The 25,298-nt window shown below is 38.9% G+C and overlaps 1 protein-coding gene across 9 annotated transcripts in view; it reads left to right on the plus strand.

The window, feature by feature from the left end:
• The first annotated feature begins 1,352 nt into the window (after positions 1 to 1,352).
• The window catches only part of WDR33 (WD repeat domain 33), a 69,710-nt gene continuing 45,764 nt past the window's right edge, over positions 1,353 to 25,298 (plus strand). For 5 of the 9 annotated variants that reach the window (XR_006015465.1, XM_042024531.1, XM_042024534.1 and 2 more), the window contains exons 1-7: positions 1,353 to 1,499; positions 17,740 to 17,964; positions 19,771 to 19,839; positions 20,279 to 20,383; positions 21,013 to 21,108; positions 21,580 to 21,731; positions 23,491 to 23,588. Coding sequence is in view for 8 of the 9 variants with exons in the window: in XM_042024531.1 (XP_041880465.1) it covers positions 17,761 to 17,964; positions 19,771 to 19,839; positions 20,279 to 20,383; positions 21,013 to 21,108; positions 21,580 to 21,731; positions 23,491 to 23,588 (724 nt within the window). In the remaining variant the exon portion in view is untranslated. Of the gene's footprint in view, positions 1,500 to 13,995; positions 14,056 to 17,739; positions 17,965 to 19,770; positions 19,840 to 20,278; positions 20,384 to 21,012; positions 21,109 to 21,579; positions 21,732 to 23,490; positions 23,589 to 25,298 lie in introns of those variants that run through there. The other 4 variants (XM_042024528.1, XM_042024530.1, XM_042024535.1 and 1 more) reach the window with 3 other exon arrangements.

The raw sequence follows: 25,298 nt of genomic DNA on the forward strand, positions 1-25,298 counted from the left end.
TCTTTTGGTTAGGATAAACTTCTTAAACCAGCCCTTTCAAGTCTTGTAATTTTACCACCACACCTGAAAAGAAGGACAATTTTGCAGGAAAGAACATTGGGACAAAGAGGCAGACAGATGTGTTAAGACACTACTTGTGATGATAAGCAATAATCTCACTGATCTTGCAAAAGGAAGAGAAATATTATTTCAGGTCTTACCAGAAATGTAATGTTGCTCCTGTGCTGTACTGGTGTGTGGTAACTGCTTGGGCTCACCTCAGCTGGAGCACATTACCTCAAACAGCGTTTGTGTGTGTGCTGGGGTGGCAGTGGCTCCTGCACGCCTATAAACCAGACATGCATCTGTAACCAACCACAGGAACTTTAACAGGGTCAGAATAATTATAACCAAAGAAGGAAAAAACAAGGTCGTGAATCTTTATTTTAAGCTTAGTGTCCCCTTTTGATACAGCATCTGATTCCCAGTAGCTGCTCCTGTTGAACCTGGTTTGCTCTGTAAAACGTTTCTGTTCAAGCAGCTGTAAGACATTTTCATCTAAACACACAGACTCTTAGGTCTTAATCACAACTAATTCAGGGGAGAAAAGCCATTCTGCACCTCTTTATCTACACTCCCACAGTACTACTTGATGACGCCTTTGTAAGCACCCTGAGGACTGCCAAGGAGGGGTGTAACAGGCCTAGTTATCTGTGAACGATCTCAGATTTCCACTACCCTAAACACAGAGATAATTACGAGCCTTGAGATTAGTAGGTTTTGCTTGTTGTGTTTTGAAGCCCGGTGATGGGAACAAAGAAGGGAATCACGGAATCAATAAAGTTTGAAAAGACTTCTGAGATCGAGTCCAACCTTTGAGGGAACACCCACCACCATGCCAACTGGACCGTGGCACTAAGTGTCACCTCCAATCTTTCCTTAAACACGGTGACTCCACCACTTCCCTGGGCAGCCCATTCCAAAAGTACTTGTGGGAGCCACACAAGGCGGCCTGTGTTGTAGCGCCTGGCCGTTTGGTGAGCGTGAGAGAACTAACCCGGAGCAGCACAGAACAGCACACAGCCGTGCCCGGAAGCAGTTATCGGTCCGGCACTGTCTGGCGGCGGAGCCCCCTTCGCCCTCCCCACCCGCGAGGCGGACGCGGCTGCGCTCTCTGCGCATGCGCGCACCTCTACCCGCCCCCGCCCTGTGATTTGTGCGCCAGCCGGGCGGGCTCTCGGAAGCGGCGCGCGCCCCGCCCCGCCCCGCCCCGCCGCTGGAGCGCATGCGCATTGCCGCCCGCGGCCCTTCAGGCGCGGCGCCCCCGCCCGCGCGCCCTGCTGTAGTGCGCGTGCGCGCCGGCGTGGGGCGCGTGCGCTGCTGGCGGGGGAGGCGGAGGGAAGATGGCGGGCGGCCGCGGGTCGTGAGGCGGCGGCGGAGCTTGCCGGGGCCAGGAGGACGAGGCGGGTGGCGAGGTGTCGGTGGGGCGCGGAGTCCCGGTACAAGAGGCTGGCTGGGCGGTGAGTGCGGCTCAGTGTTGGGCGGGGCGGGTGAGTAGCCAGGGAAGCGCGGCCGCCTCCGCCATCTTTAGGCCGCGGCCCCGGAGCGGCGCGGCCGGGGCAGGGCGGGGGCCGCCGGCGGGAACAGGGGGTCCCCGGGCCGGGGCGCCCTGGGGAGCGGCGGGAGCCGAGCTAGGACCCAGCGCCGCGGCCGGGCCCCGTGGCGGGGTGTGCTCGAGGCCCGGGCCTGGTAGGGGACGGCAGGGCCCCTCTTCTCTTTACTGCACAGGTGTCTGTCGGTGGCTTCGCCCGAGTCTCTCAATCGTGCCTTTTTCTACTTCTTCTAGTGTTATTATTTTTTAATATTATTCTTCCCTTCGCCTTGGGTCTGAGCGGAGACACGGGCCGTGTTAGATATCTCGAATTTTTTACTTACGTAGTTTTTCACAAGGGTAATTCCTCTGTGTATTAAGGAGAGAGAAGAAAAAGCCACAGACTGGTTAGTATTTAAGCTTCTCAAATGCCAAGTGAAATAATTGCATTTGCCGGTGGAGAACGGTCTTAGTTCTGTGGGACTACTAAGCATTGGTAAAAGGATGGGAAACCATTATTTTTGGTTTTCTTATGGATCCCGAGAGGGCTGTTGTTCACATTTTGTATTGCGTAATGCTGTACAACAACACTGTTGTTCGAATATGTCCCCTGCAATGTAATAACACACAGTCGTGTGTAGCAGGCACTTGCTTGTGCTGGCATGGTGGAGGGGCTAATAATCATGTGGTGTCACATTCCACTGATTGAGACTCATCAGCCTGTGCTTGGGTGGCAAACCTAGGGGACCTGTCCAACTTGAAAAAAAATAGCTCAGCATTTTTCCCTTGGTGAGAGCTCATTAAACTTCTCTTCCATAGAGACGTATGTTATTTCTCTCTTGCTGACTGTTAGCTTCGTTGTTATGAGTAGATAGTTGTATGGTCTCAAATACAGTATTTTTTAATATTAGCAGTTGCTTGAACACATCTGTTTGTCTGACAGAATTGTCATGGGTAAGTAGTTCTGTGCTCTACAAATCTTGTACCTCATTATATCCTTACTTGCAGTTTGTGAGTACTGTTTCAAAATCTGTTTTTCTGTCTAGGCAGTAGTCCCTCATCCTTCTTGCAGCATATGTTTATTCTTTTATGCTTAACTCAGACTGCTCTAGCCTTCCTTTAAGAGAGGCAACATTGTGTTTCAGAGAGTTTATAGTATGCAAAAAGCATTGTGCCAAAATACTTCAGGTTTCCCTGCTCCTAAATTCCTTTTCAAGTAAACTGACATTTACTTCTTAGTGATCTGCTGCAATGTTCTGCCATTATTTTACTCTAATAATACATAATTACCGAGCATATTTCAAAAATCTGATTCTTAACATCTTGTTCACTTGTGTTGTAACAGTTCTAATGAGAAGATCTGAAAATGTCGATACTGAAAATAGATGAAAGTATTGAAAGATGGGGGGGGGGGGGAATCTTAGAGCTGCAGAGACTGTTAGGTGTGAGTAACTACTCCTAGAGATGCTAAAACCTTTTGACTTAAATATCAGTCACTACAGACAGTGACAGCCTTTCCCTGTTGCCCAAAGTGTTGGTCCTCCATTGAACCCTTGGAGCAGTAAATATTAGACTGTTTGGACTGTTGGAATTGAAAATTTCTCATCATTTTTTTATTTGTGATATTATCACAAGAAGTAAAAGCTTAATAGTCCTAAAGTGTGCTTGGGATAGAGGTACTAGGAATGCCTTCTTTTGCTGCATCAGAGAGAGACCTTGATCTGAGGAGGGGATAAGAAGTCTCCTATTTTGTTCCTGTCCCTAGCAGATGAGTCTTCTGACTCACCTGAAAAAATCAGTCATGGAGAAGACATTAGGCTGATGGAAGGAATACAGCTTAACTTTGTACTGGGATGATTCCATGCAAAACATTTCATTTTGTGCATCTGCTAGCCACATATCTAGGGAATTTCAAGAGTTGGTTCAGTAACACTGGAAATGAAAATTATTTTGGCCTTGCTCAGATAGAGGTTATAATTTAGAAAACTGCTTGTAAAGACAAGCTGGAAACTATCTGTGTTTGTGAATTTTACAAAATTCATTCTTTATTTGCCATATTTACATTCCTGATACTGTACTGTTTTGTTATTGCAAGTGAAAGTACAGATATGCAGGCCTGGTTGGTGTAGTTAATACAGAAACTGGACACTGTTAGAGCTTGGTGGTGGGGAGGAGATGTGCTAAGCGTCTTTCAAAAGATTAAAGCTTTAAGATAACCTTGGTTTTTTCTTCTTATTGTAGAAAATATCTGAAGGTAAGAGCAGAGTAGTTGAGTTTTTGATAGCTAACTGGTTTTGATTTGTGTTTTGCTACTAATTTTACTTCAGTTTGGAGCATCCATGGTCCCCTATTTTCCAAATGGTACTAAACTTCCCAGCAATCTGTTCTTGCTCACTAGTATTTAAAAAAGCTACTCAGCATTTCATAATGTTTCTTCTGGTTCAACCTGCTCTCCACATTCAGGCTGGGTGTACCAGTCATGCTGTTGTGAAACTTGAAATGGGGTATGAAGTGTATATTTATCAGGAAAGCAAGCAAGCTGGTTTCTCTTGTGTAGTAATAGTACTTTTGCTAACACGTTTGCTCCCAAGGCAGTGTGTTTACAGTGATTACAGATCCTGCTTAGTGGTGTGCAGTGATCAGGTCTCAATCAGCACACTTTGTATATGGAGGGATACTAGAGACCAAGTTAGTGCTGTTCCTGTTCTACCTCTGCACCAAAGTTGAGGGTTCTGTTCTAAGCAGTTTCACTAATTGTGGCTTATATCACATTTTCTCTCCTTAGTAGGAAAGACTTGCTCTACAGTATTGAATGTCACTGTTGTCTAACCCTGATAAAGCTTGTGTTGTTTCAAACAATTACATGTAAGTGTTCTTACACATAGATACAGAATATTAAAAAGTATGAGCAATTTTTCACATTCTTTAGACACAAATGAAAATGTTTCTTCCTGTCTTATGTATTGCATCAAGTAATCCTGGTACATTTTTTTTTCTATCAGAAAAAGAGTTAGAAGTTTACCTTCAATTTCATTTTTCCTTTATATAAGATTTTTTTTCATACACTGTTGGTAAATCTGAACACTTGCAATTTTCTGTTCACTTTGTTAGTTGATTTTGGTGTGAAGAACAGTAGCATGCCATATGAGCTCTTTGTGCTGCTTAATTAGTCTTCAGTATAATGAAGTATGTTGGTTCAAAAAAATAAATTCTGTTAACTTTTGAAGCTTTGAAAGTATTCTCAGTGTAGCTGTAAATTTTATTTAACCTAGAATTTTTGGTCCTTTTAAATAATTAAAATTATAGCATTCTTCTGCCTATCCACTTTAGGTACCAGAGTTGATACAGTGGTGCAGGCAGCTGTACAGGGGGACCCTTTCTGTGAGCAGAAGTAAGATGTTTGTGTTTAGTCTGGTTCACTTGTCTGTTTTGGCCTGTGTGTTAGAATCACTGGTTCTGGAACCAGTGAGGTGGGAAAGAGGAGGTGATGGCAAATACGTGTCTCTGCCATAGCCCTGGCTTAGGGTGCACTGGGTGATGGTAAGTGTGTTGAGAGGCAGCATGCATTATTCTGATATGACAGATCAGTTCTTTTGAAAATATATCCCTAAAATTATGATCATGTCTACAGTACCGAGTCTTAAAGCAGTTGATCATGAAATTTGGAATTTAGGTGGCTCTTAGTCACTCACCTGTGGCTTTACCCAAAAGTGAGTGCCATGAAGTTGAATGGCATGGTGGGATAGACCAAAAGCAGTTTTGCCATTAGAACTGTAGATTTGTTGGCACTGATCAGTTCTTTATAGTAATGTTTTATACAATTCAATATGAGTGCATGGGTGCATTAGTTAATCCATGTTTCTGCAGTTTAAGCATTTGAGGATTCCTTTAAATCATTATCCCAAATCCAAAAGAAACATGATACAAAAGAATATGTTAATGTGTCTTTTTTTTAAAGAGAGGCCGGAGACTGGATAACAAGGAGTCTATAGTATTTTATGGGTTTGATATAGTTTTGTGTTCATGGTGAAGTTTTGGCAGCACAGTGACTTGTGTTTTACTGTGGGTATAGGAGTACTCATCTGCAGTTTTGAGTTTGATAGGAACTGCACTTTGAGCTGGTTAAGTAGCGCCACAGCTCCAGCTAATGGAAGTGCTGGATTTACAGCCTGAAGGCCGTGGGCCTTTGCAGTCGTCTAATCTGGCATGGTATTGCCAAGTGGTAACTTCCCCTGCTTCTGATCCTTTGGTTTTCCTCCTGGGTCAGTAGAGTCATTCCCTGGAACTCAAAAGTCAGTTGCCTGACAGGCTGCTCTGAGTTTTGACCAATATTAGCAAAAAGGGTCTCATAACACAGAGCAGTTTCTTAGGTGCATGTCCAGTGTGGTCATCAGATGTTCATGTTGACTTGAAGGAGGGGTCATGGGAGGGAACCCACAGTGGGGGGAGTCAAGCCAGGGCTGCTTTGGTTTTGGTCTCAGCAGTTTTGGTTTGGATCTGGGTCATCTCAGCAATTCAGTGCCGAAGTTCCCTCAGTAAGCTGCTGCTGCACTTAAATTGTGTGGTCACAATAAGCAGCGATGACTCTACCCTTGTCCTCCTTCCCCATTCCAGTAAAAATCAGCACTTAGCTTTGCAAATTTCTTCCTATTGGGCCATGTTTGTAAGCAAACCATTGTACCTCTGCAGACACTAGTGAAATGCTATGATTGCACCACAAGAAAAATTGGGGCTTGCACAGAATTGCAAGGAGGAGGAGTGCAGACTGAATGAGTATCATGTGGTCTGTTCATTCTGCAGTATTTGCACTGTTTCTCAATTATGGACTTTGGAGCTAAAGTCATACTAAAATTAGTTGTCAAACCATATTTTGCAATCTTTTTCTGTGGATGGATGCAAATATTTTGGTCTCCTTAGCAAATCTAAACCTAATAAATGAAGTAGCTATTTCTAGTAATATCTTTTGTAGACTCTTGACTGATACAATAGGCCACAGCTGCTCAGCTTTCTGTGTAGTAAGATGAAACTACTCACCTAGAACTGGTGATGAAAGTGCTGCTTTTGACAGGAAAGCTTCCTGATATTCTTGAGGCAGGAGATACAAAGTAGGAAAGAAATGCCAAGGGATTTTAGACTTTTGGAGAATTCCAGCTTTCAAAACTGAAGCTCTCTGGTGATGCACTGGTCTACTGAATTGTCGTTCTCATGGGGAGCTTGAGTCTTCTTGTGTTTAGGGAGAATCTGATACTGAACCCTTTCTCCTTGAAAGGCTTTGTGTGAGCTTGACGTATGTGAGCTTGATGTTCCTTTACTGAGAAATGTGTTGATGCAGAAGATGATCTCATGCTTTTATTGAACTCTACTAAATGGTAAAAGCAAAGGCTGTTTACTGAAGTACTTAAAGGTGGTCTTTTAGCAGTGTGTGTGTATATATATCTATACTTATACATTCATAACCTTATACAGGCATTTGCATGTCTCATAATCCACAAGCAAAGACCAGAAAACATATTCCTGGAAAAAACTGGCTCTGTGATTCCAGTTAAAAGAAAGTGTATTTCTCATTAATTTTCAGTTGTATGAGATGTGTATACGTCACCCATCAGTTTAGAAAGTGTTCTAGTATTGAAAGTTTCTTGTTATAGAAAAAATATTTAGGTTGGTTATGTTTGAAAATAAGTGAAAATATAATTTTATATGCTGGGAGCTTGAAACTACAATTAACAGCTCTGTTTATTTTTTCTTCTTGTAAGTTTGTTCCTCGTGGGATTAAACAATTTCTAGCCTAACCACTAGCAAACGGGTTATGCATTAATCTTCCACACCAAACTCTGGCAAAAGAATAGTTTGCATATATGCTAGACTTTCAAATCTTAACTGAAGCAGATAGTGAGAAGCCACAGTTCGGAAGATCTTCATCCACATAAATAATCTTCAGTCAGGACTTTATTCCATCAAAATAGTTTTAGAAGTGCTGTTTTCTTTGACTGTTTTCTTAATTTAGCAGGCGTTTGATTGGATTTGTTGGGGTTTTTTTGTTTTAAACTCCTTGGCTTCAACAGTAAGTCAAAAATGAGGGGCATTGATAATTAGCAGAGTCCATAAGGCTTGTTTAGCAGCACTGTGTGATTCAATAAGGTTTGAAGTGTTTGCTGCAATTCTACTACTTTTGCTTGAGGATGCCTTTTTATAGCTAAGTCTAGGCATAACAACTGTAGGTATTAGTTTGCATATTTTGCTGTAAACATAGTTGCTAATTTAGCTACTCTGCTGTTGGGGCAGATAACAAATTTCTGTCTTGGATAAGTATGTGTGCATCTGCTACATCTTTTTATGAAAAGAGAATTAAAAATCCCTTTAAAAATCTTTTTGGATATTGTGAAGAAAATATTGTGGGGTAGTATGTTATAGGCCATTTGTTCTGCAGTGTGGATATACAGTTGTTCAGGCTCTTCTTTTCTTACATTGAATACATGAGCTATGTAAATAACCTTGAGGTGCCCAGAAGATGAGGGCTCTGTTGCACAAAGTGTCCACCTCTGGCTGCAAGTTAGGGTATAGACATCGGTGGTGAATGGATTTTACCATTAAAATATGCAGCGAAATAAAAAGTTCTTTTATCTTGGAGTTTTCTGCTGAAGTATAAAATCTCTTCTTGGAGAGAGAAGTAGAAAATGGATCTTTGAAATACAGTTAATAACTGCTGAAAAACATTGCTTTTAGTTGTTTTTTGGGTTTTTTTAACCTTCTTACACTTCTCACCATATAAAGGCACATTTTTTTCACATGATCACACATGATAGCACTATCATCCTGCCTCCCGCTACCCCTTCCAGAGTTCAGTTGCGTAATTATAGAAACTTAAGACACTCTTGTGCCTTTATTTGGCCCAGAAACTGATATGGCAAACAGCATTGCTTTGTCAAGAGATGGGCCTGAGTAACATTAAAGGAGGGAGAGAGGGGCAGGGAGTGAGCATTCCTGGGGTCATGAAGTAAAGATTTTGTTTATTCCGTTGATGCTTGTAACTTCTATGCAAAAGCAAATGTTGCAAGAGTTCTGGATGTGTTTGGTAATCATTTAACAGATAATGGTTGTGAAAAGTAAATCTCTGTAACAAGTTACACTCTTACTAATTCCCAAATTTTACTAAAAAGGCTTTGGTATCTGGTCAGCATTGAGTGTGCCAGTCTTAGGGTCTCAGATACTCAGCTTTGTTTAGTGTACTAAAGTGTATGTTTCTGTTCCATAGTGTAAATGAAGAGATTCAAACTGTTGCTAGATTATATGAACTTTGTTTTCTTACCAGAATTTCAGTAGGTTGTTCCTGAAGCAAAGACAATTTGCTGTGTTTCCCTACTTAAGTTTTGCTCTACAAACTGCCATAGTCCTTCTAGTCCTTTTCCCTTCCACTGATTAAATAAAGTCCTCTGAAGAATTTTTTTGGAGAATTTTTTGTCACTTCTCCTCTCTGTCCCTGTCCATCCCATTATGTACCTAGCAGTAGTACTTGAGTCAAGAGAGACTGGAGGAATGGAGTGCCAGGAACACCTGGAAATCAGCAAGGAGACCTGCAGAGTTCTCCATGGGCAGGCAGAGCCTCATGGATTTGTAAAGCTGCAGAATGACTGGCTGCGCAGCAGGCTCACAGAAGAGAGCCAGAGACCTTCAGTCAATGCCAAGTGAATAGGAAACAGCAATATGTTTTCCTCACAAGTAAGGCCAACTGCATATTGAATGAAACTGGGAGGAGCATCTCACGCAGATTCAGCTATGACATTTTGTTCGCCAAGTTTTGATATAACCAGCTGAAGAGTGTCTTGATATTTAGGATTAGCAAGAATGACTGGCTTTTTTTTTTTCTTTTAAGCTACTTTCCATATGTTATTTTTTAAGTATTTGTCATGGCATGTTTGTGTGATTTAAACACGAATCAGTCCTAAAGTTTTGTTTCCTGACAAAGTAGCAGCTCCAAGGTAAGGCAGCATCAGTAATCACTTCAGCATGAAAACCAAGCTGTGAGTCTTCACCTAGTTAAGATGAATTGCTGTTATCACAGGGACTCACAGTAAAAGAGTTTGGGTGATAATGCAGGTCTTGATAAATACTAAGCAGGAGTTGAAATAAAGGGGTATTTGGGAAGTTTAGAGGGAGGAGGAATGTTTTATTTTAAAAAAAATTGTGAATAAGTTATTAGGTAAAACCAAGGTATCCAGTTGGTAATAATAAAATCACAGCAGCAAACCAAATCCTGTCTGTCTTCTAGCTGAGGTGCAGTCTGTCTCGTGTCCTCGTGCTGCATGTGGTTGCTTCCATGTTTGTTTTGATGTACAGCTCAAGAAACTTTAGCTCTCAGAAGTTGCTTTTTTGAGGTGCACAAAGGCAATGATTCCAGGCTGTTACACTCCTGAAAGCAGTTTTCTCTACTGTAGCCAGAGAGGTAAAGCAGGAGCTGTCTGAGTCCTATGAACTGAAGTATTTTGGGGGTTTTTCATAATGTATGTAAGCACATGATCTCCTGTAAATATGTGTGCTTTGGAATGAGTCAAGGGGTCAGCTTGAGTGTAAAATGAGGAATGTTTGTGATTTGATTATTAGGTATTTGTTGAGTGCTAGAAATCCAAAATTCAAAGGGGCTGTTGAAGTATGTGTAACTTACATGCAGCCAAGCAGGCTCAACTGTTGAAACTTGTCCCCTAGGCTGTAACTGAGACTTTCAGACTGGCTGTTTGAAGGTGTTCTCCCTTGGGATTTTAGATAGCTCCATTTGTCTGTAAGTTTGATCTGCTGTTTCAGAAGTTCTTGAGCATTGTGTGTTTTTATGTGAAACTTAAAGGTGTAGGCCCTTTTTGTCAATTAAATATCAGCTCTCCTTTTCCTGCAGGGAATAAACCCTTTGAATCCAAAACTGCATCAACATAATTATCTTTTGCCATGTTGCATGTTCTGTCCTTTTAGACTCCATACAGTGTGTGTGTGTACGTGTTTGGGTCCTGTTGAAAATCCAAAGGTTTGAACTTTGTGGTGAAACTGGGCATTGTGAAAGTACAGAACTGAAGTTAAAGGGGGAAAAAAAGTGCTTCTGCATTTTAGGTTTTTGATCATGCCAGTGTCATAGATTTTGGACTGTGCATAAAACAAAAAGCTTTGGAGTACTTCCAAATAAGAACAGATCTGTGAACCTTTTGGGCAGAGTAGTTTATTTTGACTTGGACAATTATTAAAGTATGTTTCTGCAATTTGAATGAAGAATGAGATTTTTATTTTATTTTTTATATTTTCTATTGGAACACAATGACTGAAATGGAGAAAGCTGCTAAATTCTTTCCCATTATTTGCATAGTCAGAATTTAAACCCCATTTCTAGGAAAGGTTGGTTCAGAAATAGAATACAATAGAGAATGGCTGCAGATGTATGTTGGGAGCACAGCAGCAGAGCCCAGGGAAAATGTGCTTGCTGCAGAGAATAGGGATGTTGCATAATAGCAGTGTTGTATAACACAGGTCAGTATTTTTGCCTTCAGTTCGTTGATTTGGTGTATTGTGGACCCCTAGCACCTGTAGATCATTAAGCAGTCTCTCAAATTGTAAGAATGGTTTTGGTTTTAGGTTTAAACTTCCTGTACTCATATCTGCATGCCTTGTAGAAAGTTTTTTGAGATATACAAATAAAAATGCACAAAAATGCATGCTGCAGTGCCTTTATATAATTCAAAAGTGGAAATAAGATTCTTGAATACTTAGAGGTCAAGAACCTTACATAGTTTTTTTTACTGTTACGGGTCTGGTTTTGACTAAAAAGTTGGGCAACTTTGCACTTCATTATGGAATCTAATTTTTTAACTAATTTTATCTTCCTGCTTAATACACCAATTCTCTCTCATAATCAGTGGAAAAGATACCATTATATTCTATTGAAACAGCTTAATCTATCTCAAATCTGTTTAAAAATAATACAACTTACATGTAGTAAGAAAAGTACTCAAAATTACTTCAGAATTTTGATTTTTGTCTCACAAAGATGTAGAATTTTCAGACGTTGGGTAATCTGTTTTGTGAATCTGAGTAAATGTTCTTGCGATGCAGGAGGAAATTGAAACACAAAGCAATTTGGGGAATTGGTCGGATTAATATGTTCTTCACTACATCTGCAATTTGGCATAGTGGGTTTTTTCTTTTTTTCCATATTTTTGTCTGTGTTTTCTGAGTGGATTTATCTTGTGTACAATGAAGGAAATGTAAGATTAATCTTCAGAAAAGTGATGGCATCTGAATGGAGCAGTAACAAAATCTCATCTGCTGTGAGAGAATAATTCATTGGCAGACATGCAAGTTAGTTTTGGCAGATTTCAAGTGTATCTTCAGAAAAAGGTGGTAGAAGCTTGCTGCTGCTAGTGCTGGTTTTACAGTGGCTTTGGTAATGTGATTTTCTGATCCTTCCAGGTTTTAACCATACCTGCAGCTCTCTTGCTCCATTCCTATCGGTGAGTGAAGCAAGGGAAGTGTAGAAACTGTGACTGAGAACAAAGCTTTTGCTCAGGTTCATTTTCTGTTCAAGAGAGAAATTATTTGGGGTTTATCTAATTTAGTTTAAAATATTTGGAAGACAGTTTACTTAAAATTAAATGGTTTGCAGAAATGAAGAATCTTTTTTTTTTCTGTGTAATCCCCTGCCTGGAAATTTTATGATTTCAAGAACTTGTCTGTCACTCTTTTCAATCTTTAACCAGGATGGCTGGGTCTGTTTCTGTGTAATAGAGAAATGGTGTGTGTGTGTACAAGCATGTTTATTTCCCTTTTTTTTTTTTTTTTTTTTTTTTTTATTTTATTTTCTAAAACATGGTTGCTGAAGATGGCAAAAGTTTGAACATTTATGTCTAGAATATCCTTTCACGTAATTCTTGTGCTCTGGGAAGAGGTAGGATTCCCAGGGAAGGAAAGAGGCTGGATGGGGAGATGAAGAAAGAGCTTTTCTCAGGAAGGGGAAGCCATGGAGGGATCCACTGCTGGTCTCCAGAGCAGAGATGCACATTCTCCCAAAGGACCAAAGAAAGGCATATATTTTGGAATGTGGATATTAAGTGTTGATACTCTGTAAAAGAGGGAAAGGAGTAACATTAAATTGTATTTGCTATGATTGTTATTCAGAACAGGTGTGTTTATTCAGTTGTGCTTACAGATTTCTTAATACACAAATTAAAAAATGTAGAGATATGTTTTCTCAGAGATAACTATTGACAGTAGGACTTTAAAGATGTTACTAAAAGGAAGTTAGTTATCTCTACCTTGTAGATGTAAAAGTTCTTTGCTAATTAAAGAAAGTTGTATTGAGCAATAAACTTGGTAAAGTGCTTTTGCATTGTGGTGCTCTTATCTTATTCTTAGGCCTCAGGAAGCTGAGATGGTTCTTCTTCAATCCTGTGTTTTGCACTGAATGTCCCAAACCATGGTTTGAGCTCCAGTGTGCTGTTGCAGTGCAAATAACTACTACCAATTTTCACTGTTTCCGTTACCCTGTAAAAGTGCTTGTTTTAAAGTCTGTGTGTACTTTGTAGTAGAACTGTGTAATACACATTTAAAGAAGTACTATATAGATACACTTGGAAGTTTTTAGCACTCATTTTCCTTTGCTGCTTTAGCTATTTCAGGCTCAATGTCTTTTAAGCTTCAGCATGTTGTGTTTAGTGGGCAGCGTAGGGTTTGAAAAGTAACTGGTTGCTTGCACTCTGCAGCATAACCTTCTTTGCTACCATTTGGAAACATACTTTTCTTTTGACATGTTCAGTTTATAACTCTCTCTATTCCACCCAAGTTGCTTTACCTTTAATTAAAAATAGCTATTAAATAGGCAAGGATGTTTTAGTTACCAGTTACTGCACTTCATTAATGATGAGCTTTATTTTTTGCATAAACCATATGAAATATGTCAAGATTATACATAAATCAGATTTTTTTCTTGTAGTATTGAGCTATCTAGAAGCATTGATGTATTTAAAACAAGCCATGACTCTCTTTCTCCAAGCTTTACCTGTTTGGTGGTTTTAGTTTGGTTTGAGTAGCCTAATTTGTTTTATTTTGACTTAGTGAAGTTATGTGTGAATTACTTTGGTTGCATGATTGAAGTTGGAATCTGTCAATTTTCAAAACTTAATGCAAGATTCATTTTTATATAAAAGGAACAAACATATCCAAATAAGATGATAAAGTAACAACACTACTACATTTAATGCCAGTATTACCTTTGTAGCCTTATTTGGGTACGTGAATTAAGTGGTAACCATTTTCTGCAAGTGACTAATACTGTTGGTGACTTTCTGCTCATTTTAAAAAGCAAAGGAAGTGCCCAAGTCCATCTTCCTTAACACTGTGCTGCTCTGAGTGTGAGATTGTCATGAGGTTTTTTTTGTTTTAATTCTGTTCTCCAGTAACGTCCCTCTGATTACTTGATGGCATCAGTAGACCTGGCATCCTTCTGGCACTAATAGGTAGGAATGAAAGACTTGCTCTGTAGGCTCTATATCCCCAAATACATTTATGTCTCAAAATCTGTGAAGCTTTGAAAGAGGTGTTCATGGGCACAGAAAGTGGAAAACTGATAAAGATGCATGGAAAAATGGAATACAAAAATGAACTTAGTTCACATTACGATAAGGGTGTAATGAACTAGAAGGAAAAGCAATTGGTTGTGGTAACATTTATGTCTGGAAACGATGAAGTAAGAGCTGACTTATGCCAGATGTTGGAAACAAATCTTGCTGTTGCTTCTGATTGTGTGAATTAGGGAAAATATGGTTTCTTCCATTTAAAATCCTGTTGATGGACTCTAAAATAAAGAAAAAAATTGGTACTTTGCTTAAAATAGGAAATCAGATGTTACTACACCGGATTGCACAGTGTCCTCCAATATTTGCTTGCATGTTTCTGCTCACACTGCCAATACAAAAGGAGCTTTAGCTAATAGACATGCTGAATTCTGACGTTGTAGTTGATAAAAAAGATCTTAAGGAGAGCCTGTTGAGGCTTTGGTTTGTCCCAACAAAAGACCAGGTAGGATACTGATAACTTAAGCATTAAGTCTATTTGTCTAACTGGAGTAGAAGTCTTTGGGAAAAAATGTTCTAGTTTCATTTGATAATTGTGTGCCAAAACCATTTATTTCTAAAGCTGCTTTGCTTGGAAGCTTTACTTGGTGTGTATATGTACTCATGTATATGAGTGTGCACACATTTTTTATATATCTGTCCATAGATTATATACTTGTCATATGCACACATGACATGATGAGGGTATTATGTGGATAAAACATAATATTTGAAGCAATTATTAGAAGAAAATGCTCCTAAGCAGCTGGATAAACAATACTTTTTTCAGAGTTCATTAATGCAGGTAGAAGGCTTTTCGTGATAGAGGCAGTGATCTCAAAAGTTGAAGAAACAGGATATAAATGCTTCATTTTTCTAATCCTGTGTCATCTCCCCTGGCATGGTGTTGTAGTTGTAATGTCACTTATTGCCTTGCCATAATCATGAGTGTGGAAGGATCTGTAGACATAAAGAGGTGTAATGAACATGTTTATGCCTTCGGTCCTAGTTCTTGCTGATGTGGATTGCATCTTAAATGAAGGTTGTTTATGCTGATTTAAGATAGACACTGGTTGGACTCGCCTAAAACTATTGCAATCTAAATTGACCCATATAATACTTAATGCTTTATTTACCAATGATGGTAACGCAGAAAATTTCTTCAGCAGGTTTTTTTTTTTTCCTGGAACATGAAAATAAAGTATTAATGTGTTGCTTTGCATTATTTCCCTAAAAAGGGATTTTTATGTAATGTTTTCTTGCAAATATAGCTGATCAAATTTTTTTTGGAAGCCCCAGCATATATCTTTGTCTGCATTCTTGGTCTCAGTTCTTGACATTTATTCTTGCATTGCCTATTAGAGAGTATAGATGTGTGGTTTTGAAAAAATATCTTCTGTCTGATTTAGAGCACTGATTGGTATAAGGGAGTGTCAAACTTCAGACTTGAGAAAGAGTGGTACTGGTAATTTCATCTGGGTTTCTGGGTCTTCTTGTGGTGTGTTGTTGTTTTTTGTGGGGTTTTTTTGATTGTGTTTGTTTTTGTTGGGTTTTTTCCTCTGACTATTGAATAACTACATTTAGGAGACTTAATGGACTTGTATGTTTAATGCCAGCTTGTTCTGCTCATTTGAAGAAGCCACCTTCTCTTTTTTGATATAAACTCCCAACAAAAAGAATTTTACCTGTGGTATTTAACACTTGATACCTTCCGTACAACAGTTTGATACCTCCTGCCAAGTTGTAAGAGAATTGGAGATGGTCTTAGGGGGGCTTGAAGTAATTCCTGTATGAGAAAGTTTGGATACCTTGTTTCTGACAACCTTACTGTTGTAGTAGCTGTGTGTTACAGTGGTGGTCTAGAGTGGAGTGTTTGGAGACATGTGGTGTCTGATTAGTCCCCCTGGTATGCCTGATGTGGGGCAACTTTCAGGCAAATGAGCCTTCCAACCACCAGATGAAGGTTTGTTTTTTGAAAGCTGTTGTCTGTCTTCCCCCCTCCCTTCATTCTAGTTATCAAATTGTTCTAATAAGATGCTACACCTGCCAAAGGTGTTAAATTTCCTTACCTCATTTAAAGAAATGTGCTGTTTTAGTTTGGACTGGTTTGTCTTGAAAGGAGAATAGTTGTGATGGCTTTAGTGTGGGAGTTGTTTGTGTAGCGAGGAGCTGGGTGCTGTAGGTAGTTTTATAGCTGGCTTGTGGCACTTTGTTAGCATGAAAAGGAGTGTGTAAGTCTTAAGTTTTCAGAGCTGTTCACTTCTCTGTGCCAACAAACTGCCTGATACTTATTTAAACAGCAGCATGCTACTAGTGATTGGAAAGAATCTCTTAAAAAGAATCAAACCCTGCACTGCCTTTAAACAGACTCTTATATCTAACATTTCTATCTTAGCTTTATTTTGCTACTTAAAAATAGAAATGGTTTTGAACTGTTGGGTTCAAAAAAAGCAAGATAAAATTTTAAAATTGGCAGAGAAACAACTTTTCAACTCTTTCAAATTGAGGATATGAGTATTTTAACTGCTTAGGAAAGTACATTCATGAATTTACAAGCAGATTATGTAATCTTTTTTAAAAAGAAATCTGCTATTTCCTTTTTCTTTTATTACATGTACTTTGCTTGTGTGTAAACATTTAACCCTTTGTGCAAAGGAGAGTTTCTAGGTGTTTTTGAATTCCCTTGATGACAGTGCTAGTTTCTTTTGGTTAAAATGTTTTCCAAAGTGAGTTCAGGATGTGGGGGAGAACATGTTCAAAATGAAGTTTGAGCGTTCATTGGTTCAGTCTGGAACTGGCTGAGTCTGAAGTTAGTATATATTTTAAAGACTGTGTATATTGTATTTTCAGCTCTGAAGGAGTTGCTGTGATCTCATCATTTAAGGATTTCTTAGACTGAAAAATGAGGTTTTACACTCATTTCCCTCTGTCAGAAAAATTCTGAATATTGAAATTTTCTCCCTGCCCTTCACATTTTCTTAACATTCTCAGTGAGTCTTAGTTGTATTTACTAAACCTTGTTAAAGATGTAATTGATTTATTTTGTAGTAATAGGATTGAAAGTATGCCTACAGGTAGAATGTGATTTGTGGTCCATTTACAAGAAATTGTGTGAAAGGAGTGTAGGTTTATTTTTAGGTCATAGAATAAGATGTTGAGTCAACATTTGAAAACTTTTTCTCTTTTAATAGTTAAATTAATTTATGATTAATGTGGTGTTTCCTATTTTTTATACTGAATCTGAAATATCCTCTGTTAAAGGATCTTGCCATTTCTTGCATTTATTTATGCTGTTTTACTCAGGACGTTCTTTTCCTGCACATTTTTAGTTTAGGGATGGTAATGCAAACTTAATAGTGAAGTATTTAGATTCAGAATTCCTCTTGATAGAGAACGAAAGTATTTAGCTGCTTTGTATGTGGCACAAGGGAAAATAATTATTCAGAGGAATATGCAAATGGTTTTTTACGAAAAAACGGTAATTTCTGAAGCTGTTAGTCATCCTTTTAAACTTAAGTTAGGGGAGATGGTAGTGTGGGGTTTTTGTGATCGTGATTATGTGATAACACAGTGTTTCACTGTCTGCAGCCTTTCAGGAAGGACGGAGCCATGGCCACAGAAATCGGCTCCCCGCCCCGGTTTTTCCACATGCCGAGGTTCCAGCACCAGGCGCCTCGGCAGCTGTTCTACAAAAGGCCTGACTTCGCGCAGCAGCAGGCAATGCAGCAGCTCACCTTCGATGGGAAGCGCATGAGAAAAGCTGTCAACAGAAAGACCATCGACTACAATCCCTCTGTAATTAAATATTTGGAGGTTAGTAAATTCATTTTCTGATTTTGTTTGGAAACCTTTTTTTTCTTCCTCATATTCGGGATTGTGCTTTTCAGTTTCCACAGGGCAGTCTGGAATACTGGGAGATCTACTGCTGCATTTTCAACCAAAATTACAAATGCTTGTAAATTTGTTATATTGTGAATAAAAGGGGGAGGTTGAGTGTTGGCTATAAAACTGCATGTTTTGTGTACTTTATGTAAATACCAATTTTTGCATTTTGTCTTGAAATTCCAGGTTGGTGTGCAGTTGAATATCTTGTGTAATGTTCTGACTTTCCATAAAAACTCATCATAAATAATGTAGTTGTTCTTATTTTTGTTTTGAGATAGAAATTTCCCAAAATGGAAGATGAACCATTATCCCTTCCCCTGCAAAATCAGGGCACTAAAAATGTTTTCTCATCATTTTACTAAATAGCTCTTCAGCCTTCAGTGTGGCCTCTGAAAGTCCCTTTCTATACAGTTAAGAAATAGAGAAAAACTTAAATGTTAAGTTTTATTGAAGAAATGTTTCTGTAAAAATGCTTATTTAGTTCGCCTGATGGGATGGCCTTACTTTCTTAAGAAGTAATTTTCTCATCCAAGATTCACTCTACGAGTACTGAATGTTACCCTAGAAGAAACAGAATGAAATCTAAATACTGGTATTGATTATATATATATAATATATATATATATAATATATATAATACTGCAACAGCAACATTGCCAAAATGTGATGAAATTAATTCCATCTGCTATGGCCAGTGCTTGATTATAGCTTGTAGGTGTTAAGTTAGATGGTTTTCTTAATAACTAATCCCTTATCTTCTAAGATCTGTTCAAACATCAAACATTTTAAACATATTCTTATGTTTTAGGAATGCCCCAAAAGAGATTCTATTAGTAGTGGACTATTCTAAAAAACAGTTTTAGAAGTCCAGGACCTTTTTACTGTGGCAGGAATAAGCACCCTCGAAATTCTGTTGATTAAAATGGTAACAACATAAAAAAAAAAAATCAGATCTCTGGCTGCTGGCATCAGTACTACTGATTTAATGTGGTTCTATCAAAAAAGAAATAACCAAGAAAAATGTGTAATTTGCTCTTGGCTTAAGAAGTTGTAGCAAACTGTAGTGGTGTATGTTGGGAATGTTTTACCTAGAATTGTAACTTGTTTCCAATATGTGTACAGATCCAAATTGGTTAGGGTCTGTGGCACAAAGCCGAAATAAGTAATTTAATTCTAAATTCATGAGAAATGTTTTTGAAAAGGTTTTGTTTGACAACTCTCAAAATTTAACTAATTGAAGGTACTGTTACCCCTTTGTCTTTTAAGTCTCATCCATTTGAAAGCACTGTCTTTATGCTCACACTGCAGGAGGTCCCTTTGGAGCTCGTGTTGCTGTGTGGATTTCATGTGGAGTTCATCAGCACAGCTGCTAGTGGTGTAAATCCTTGTCCTGAATATAAAGCTTTGACACTGGGCAGCAGAGCACCACTGTCTGTGCCACAGTAATGTTCCTTGTTACATAGGACCACTGCTTTCCTGGTGTTAAGCTTCGCTTTCAAAGGTGTTGCTTCAATCAGATGAAATTAACACTTTAAACATTCCTGACTCCTTTTCTTACAGAGTATAAATTCCATGTGTTCCTCTTCCTGAGTCCAAAGTCTTAACACAGTTCATTCTGAAATCCTTGGAGCGCTTTGGAATTTCCCAAATAAGGATCTCCATGTGTGTCTTACTCTCTGTTATTTACCAATGAAGTACCCTACTATGAACTAGGAGTTGTTTTCTTCTTTCCAGAATAGAGTATGGCAGAGAGACCAACGAGATATGCGAGCGATCCAGCCCGATGCAGGATATTACAATGATGTAAGTAAAATTTTCCTGTTCACTGGTGAAGTTGTGCAGATAAAATTTGTCCAAAAAATAGGAAGGGTTCTGTATGTCAGCTGAGGTTACTTTTGTGTCTGCAAAAAGCCTTAAAGCTATGAAGGGTATCTTCACGTTACTTTGTTCTGTTGGAATCCATGCCCATGAAGGGACCTTAAAGTTGGACAGGCTTTTAATTTCTGTGTGTGAGAACTTTCGTAATGCACTGAGGTTGTGAAGCTGCTCTTGAAGATGCTGTTCCTGGATGTTTGAGTTGTTAAATCATGCAGACTTTGAAACACTTCTACCACCTTACTTCTGGTAATACCCCTGCAAATGACAACCTTGCTTTTCCAGAAATGGGTGTTTAGAACGTATGCTTTTCTTGAAGTTTCTGATTTAAATGTCATTACTAAATATTTTCTTTCTTCTCTTACAGTTGGTCCCTCCTATAGGAATGCTGAACAACCCTATGAATGCTGTGACAACAAAATTTGTTCGGACATCTACTAATAAAGTAAAATGCCCAGTGTTTGTTGTCAGGGTGAGTACAGTGTTGGAATTACTTAGTTGTGTTGTCTTAATTTAAATTAGACTGAGTCTTAACTGAACAAGAAGGCAGTTAAAGCATCTTCAAATAAAAACAGCATGTGGAATGTATGGACTACTTCTGTGTCCAGTCTTTCTGTGGAGGATTTTAGGAAAATAAGTGGTAAGGTCTGAGTACACAAGAGTTCTTACTCTCAGAGTTTAATGTGCTATTCCTACCTTCCTTATTACATTTCAGAGAGCTGACATATCTGACTCAAAAGAAAGGAAATTTGGTCTCTGTGCTCTTTGAGTCTCATAGCAGCTTTTAACAGCTTTTCCATGATGTCAGAAGTATTGTTTAGTATGGATATTGTGTGCTAGAAATGCAATGGTGCCAATAAGCTGTTTCTTCTTTACAGCTAGTTTTTCATTGTTCTTACAGTGGGCTTTGTCCTGTTGTTACAAAAGTCAAAAGTCCTCTGGCACTGTTCGGCATTTTTGCCTTCTCGCATCCTCTAGAAAGTCATTTAGTTGCTTCCATTTCCAAAGAGTCCCTGAAAAACCTCATGATTTATTTGGAGAATTGTGAAGAAATATTTGAATGCTATATTTGCACAGTTTAGTTAAATGTTTCTTTTGCAGTGGACTCCTGAGGGGAGACGCTTGGTCACTGGTGCATCTAGTGGGGAGTTCACTTTATGGAATGGACTGACTTTCAATTTTGAAACAATATTGCAGGTAAAGTAATCTGTCAAGATTTCTTTGTTTCCTTGAGGTCTTGGAGCATGTTTTAGGAGCACATCTTCACCCTGTTCATCATGGGTTTGTGGTCTGAGTGGTGATGGGAGCCTTAGAAGTCTTTTATTCTGCTCTGATTCCATGCCAGGCTATGGCTACAGGCAATTCACTTAATGCTTCTCATTCCACCTCCATCTGCTGTATTAACTGTTCTCAAGGATGTACTATGAGTATTTGTAATAATAAAGAAACACTTTGGAAACAAAGTGCAAATACTCGTATTATTTAGAAGACCATTGTATACAGAGTAAGGGATTTTTTTTTCCCCCAACATCTTGAATGTAATTAGATCATCATTGTTCTCATTTCCTCATTGCAGCTGTTAAGTTGGAACTTTAGTAACTTCAGTGTTTGTGTGGATCAGACAGTATTTGAATGTGTTTGCTAGAAGTTCTGTTTCTGAATTTGCAGGCTCACGACAGCCCTGTAAGGGCTATGACTTGGTCACACAATGATATGTGGATGCTGACAGCAGACCACGGGGGATATGTGAAATACTGGCAGTCCAACATGAACAACGTCAAGATGTTCCAGGCACATAAGGAGGCGATTAGAGAGGCCAGGTTTATACACAATATACCATTTTCTGTAGTACCTATTGCCATGATTAGACTGTTCTCTAAGTGTATTCTGGGTGCAGAAATGCATGGGTTCTGTCAGATTCTGGGAAACTTCCTGCACCACATAAACACAATATTTCCTTTTGTTTCCACATTCTCACCGTTTTGCTGGCACCTTTCTGAATTAGTATTGTCCCAGTATCCGCCTCTGCAATATGTTAGAGATGTATTTGTCTGCCGCATTTTGCACTGGTATTCTTTTCATTTTTATATGGTGACGATGTGTATCAGTTATTCCTTTTTATACGCACTGTGTAAGACAACAATTTCATTCCAAATAAAGAATTCAGTCTTTAATAATCTAACTGAATAAAATATAAAGCCTTCAGAAATAAAACACCTGCATAGTTCTCACAAAATAATAAAACACTAAATAAAGTGAAGAACTGCTTGGCTTGGTGAAGCCAAGACTTCCAGTAATACTAAATACCCACGCAGACTGCCACATACAGAAGTCTAATGTTAATACTGAATGGGTTCTTCAAGCTTGAAACTGTAAGAAAGCCATTGAAAAGAAGATTGTAGGATATTCTCTTGGTTCAGTGTTGATGCCTCAGTTGTGCAAATGTCTATATAAAAATCAAATCCAAAGTGATACTTACCAGTAAGATGTAAATGAAGGGTGTTTCTAGAGCAAACCTGCATATAATTTTTAGTAAATGTTTTTAAAGTAAGCCTGAAGAGAAGCTGCAGATCCCAAATGGTGCTAAAACAGTGTTTCTTTGGGTTCAGGTGCTGGCCCTTGGTGATAAAGGTTCACTGCCACAAACTCACTTTCCACTAAAGTCACCATTTTTCTTGGTAGGGTGCAGCATTTTCTGCCAGAGTATGGTTATGAGAAGTGCTTACTTTGGATTCAGTTACTGTCTGACTATCATGGCCGTGCACTGAATTTCTCTACTGCTTTAGGCCCTTTCTTGATCATAAAGATCTAGGATTTCACAAGGGCTCCCTCGTGGCCTTTCACTGCACCAGAAAGAAAGTTGAGTGCCTGTCAGTTGTTGGAGATGTTCTGGCCCTGTTCACATGGTTAAATAACTCCTTGCTTTTCCAGTGACTTTCATCAATCAATGTTAACTGCTGAATCTGGGAGCTGCTTATGTGTCTATAGGATTCTTTTCATGTTGTTGGTGGGGTGTAATAAGAGGGAGTGTTTCCAAATTGCTCTTAAAAGTGGTATGTTTGTTTTATATAGGTTTTTTTTTCCCAACAGTTAAACCAAGTAGCATTTTCCTGTAACCAGCTTTCCCTTATTTTTTGCTTCTCTGCTGCAAAGCACCTGTGGCTGAAGAGGAGTTTTTTCCCTAAGAACTGTTCCTGTGCTTCTATGCAGTGTCACTTTCTTATGGTGTTACCAAACATGAAAATCTAGGGTGACAGTTACCAAATCATATTGATGTTGCTTCTCATCCTGCAGAGAAGGCATTGCTATGTGCAGTCACAGATAGGAAGGTGCTAAGAATAAATGACAGATTTTTTCCTCATTTGACAGGGGACTGCAGTGCACTAGTAATCCTATGCTAAATTCATGTCTTGTGATGAAGTGCCGTTTGGCAGGCACTGTATTCTCTTAGAAGTGCCTATGTTCAAATGCCTCCTTCAGTGTATAACACATTACAGTATAATTTTGCCCTGTCTGAGAAGCATAGATAATCTGTTAAATGCTGACTTCTTTCCCCTGCTGTGTGTCTTCATGTAACAGTTTCTCACCCACGGATAATAAATTTGCTACATGCTCTGACGACGGCACTGTTAGAATCTGGGACTTTCTACGTTGCCATGAGGAGAGAATTCTTCGAGGTATGTGTACCAAAAGTACTGATTGGGGTATTTCAAGAGGGGGAAAACCTTTTTTTTTAACTAGGTGTTCACAATACAGAAGTATCAGCTTGTCTACAGTTTGTCTTAATGCTCCAAACGAGTTTTTGTTTGGCTGCTGCTATAGGTGCCTTATATTCAGAGAGGCTGCAGTTCACAATGGCATTACACTGTTTACTCTCCACTTAAGCTCTAAACAATGGAGGTGGATAGAAGGACATTTTACTGCTCCTAATTTGGTAGAAACAACTGTTTCTGTATCAGGAATACATTTATCTTTCTCCAAGGCTTAATCTCAGTGACCGCTGTTATTTCAGAACGTGCATCTTCATGCAGAGGATTCCATTCTTCTCACGGGCGTACCTTTCATTTTGATTTCTTCTGAGGCAAGGTAGTTATTTCTCATTCCTTAAGAGGAAGAGAGTATTTAAGTAGAGAAAACAGGTAAATTTTGATCACGTCATTTATAGCACAGGCAAGTAATCCTAGCTTTGCTTGAAGTTTTCTGTCCAGCATCTATGTACACTAAATTCTGGTGCCTTTCCACTGGTCTTCTTGAGCCTTTCTCCTTTTCTTGCTGCAATCCCAATGAGCAAGAACAGTAGCTTCTGACAGCTATTCCTTTTTTGCAGAGATGTCCAAGGTACATAATTTAGTAAGAGAATGTATTGAAAGGCTGCTATGAGAGACTGGGGGTTGTAGATTTGCAGATAATCTGCAAAGAAGGTATGTAATAAAAACATGGGCTTTCAGTTCTAGGTGTGTGAGCTTGTTCAGTGCTTTCCGAAATTAAGGAATTTTTTTTTTTTTTAAATCATGCCTCCAACTTGGACCTGCTTTCCGTATTTTATGAAGTAGAGCTCTCCCTATTTCTTTTGACTCTTAAGCTCTCTTCTTGTTTTACAAGTACGTTACTTTTAAACACCACTACTTTGCAAAGACATTGAGCCTTCAGCATTATTGCAGAGATGATATTTTAACAGCATGTGTCCATTATTAGACATTATGGTAGGTGTGTTCTTCCAGGACCTGGCAAACAAATTTCTAGGTTATATAATTTACACCTGTTAGTCTGGAAGGCCTCAGATTTGGGAGTGGTTTGCTTGATGCTTTATGAAGAAATCATTCTGCCCTAAACGTATTCTGTACCCTCCTCCAGGTATGTACTAACCGTGTGGAGGAAATAGGGATTGCCTCCAAGCAGAGTTGTCAAGGTTATAAAAATCCCTCCACTTCTACATTCTTTCAGTGTTCTGTGTAAAGCAGAAGGAGAAAAACATTCAATTTAGGCTATAGAGAACAGAATTTGCACTACATTTTCTTGTTACCTTGTGTATGTTAACATCTGATTGTAACTTGACCTCAGATAGAATTATCCTATAGTTTCTTACATTTTACACATCTCAGTATTCCATTTTGAGTTTGCACATAGTTCTAGAAAGAATACATTTGCTTTTACTTATATCATCTGCCCACAATACACTTCACCTTTTGCATAAGTTAGAAGTGGTTTGAAAACTTTAACATCTTTGGATAAAATTGAACAGGGCAGATTACTCTTTGTTTCTACTGTCAGATAAGCAAAAAACCACCAAACCCCAACCTAAACCCAAAGAACACCAGCAAAAAAATCCCCCGCAACAAAACAAAATAATATTCAAACCCCTGATTGTTGGGAGGATGTCTCTGCAA

Source organism: Corvus kubaryi, unplaced genomic scaffold, assembly GCF_017639235.1.
Source record: "Corvus kubaryi isolate FWS band 111438036 unplaced genomic scaffold, C.kubaryi_AGA036_p1.0 37264, whole genome shotgun sequence".
NCBI classification, from domain to species: domain Eukaryota; kingdom Metazoa; phylum Chordata; class Aves; order Passeriformes; family Corvidae; genus Corvus; species Corvus kubaryi.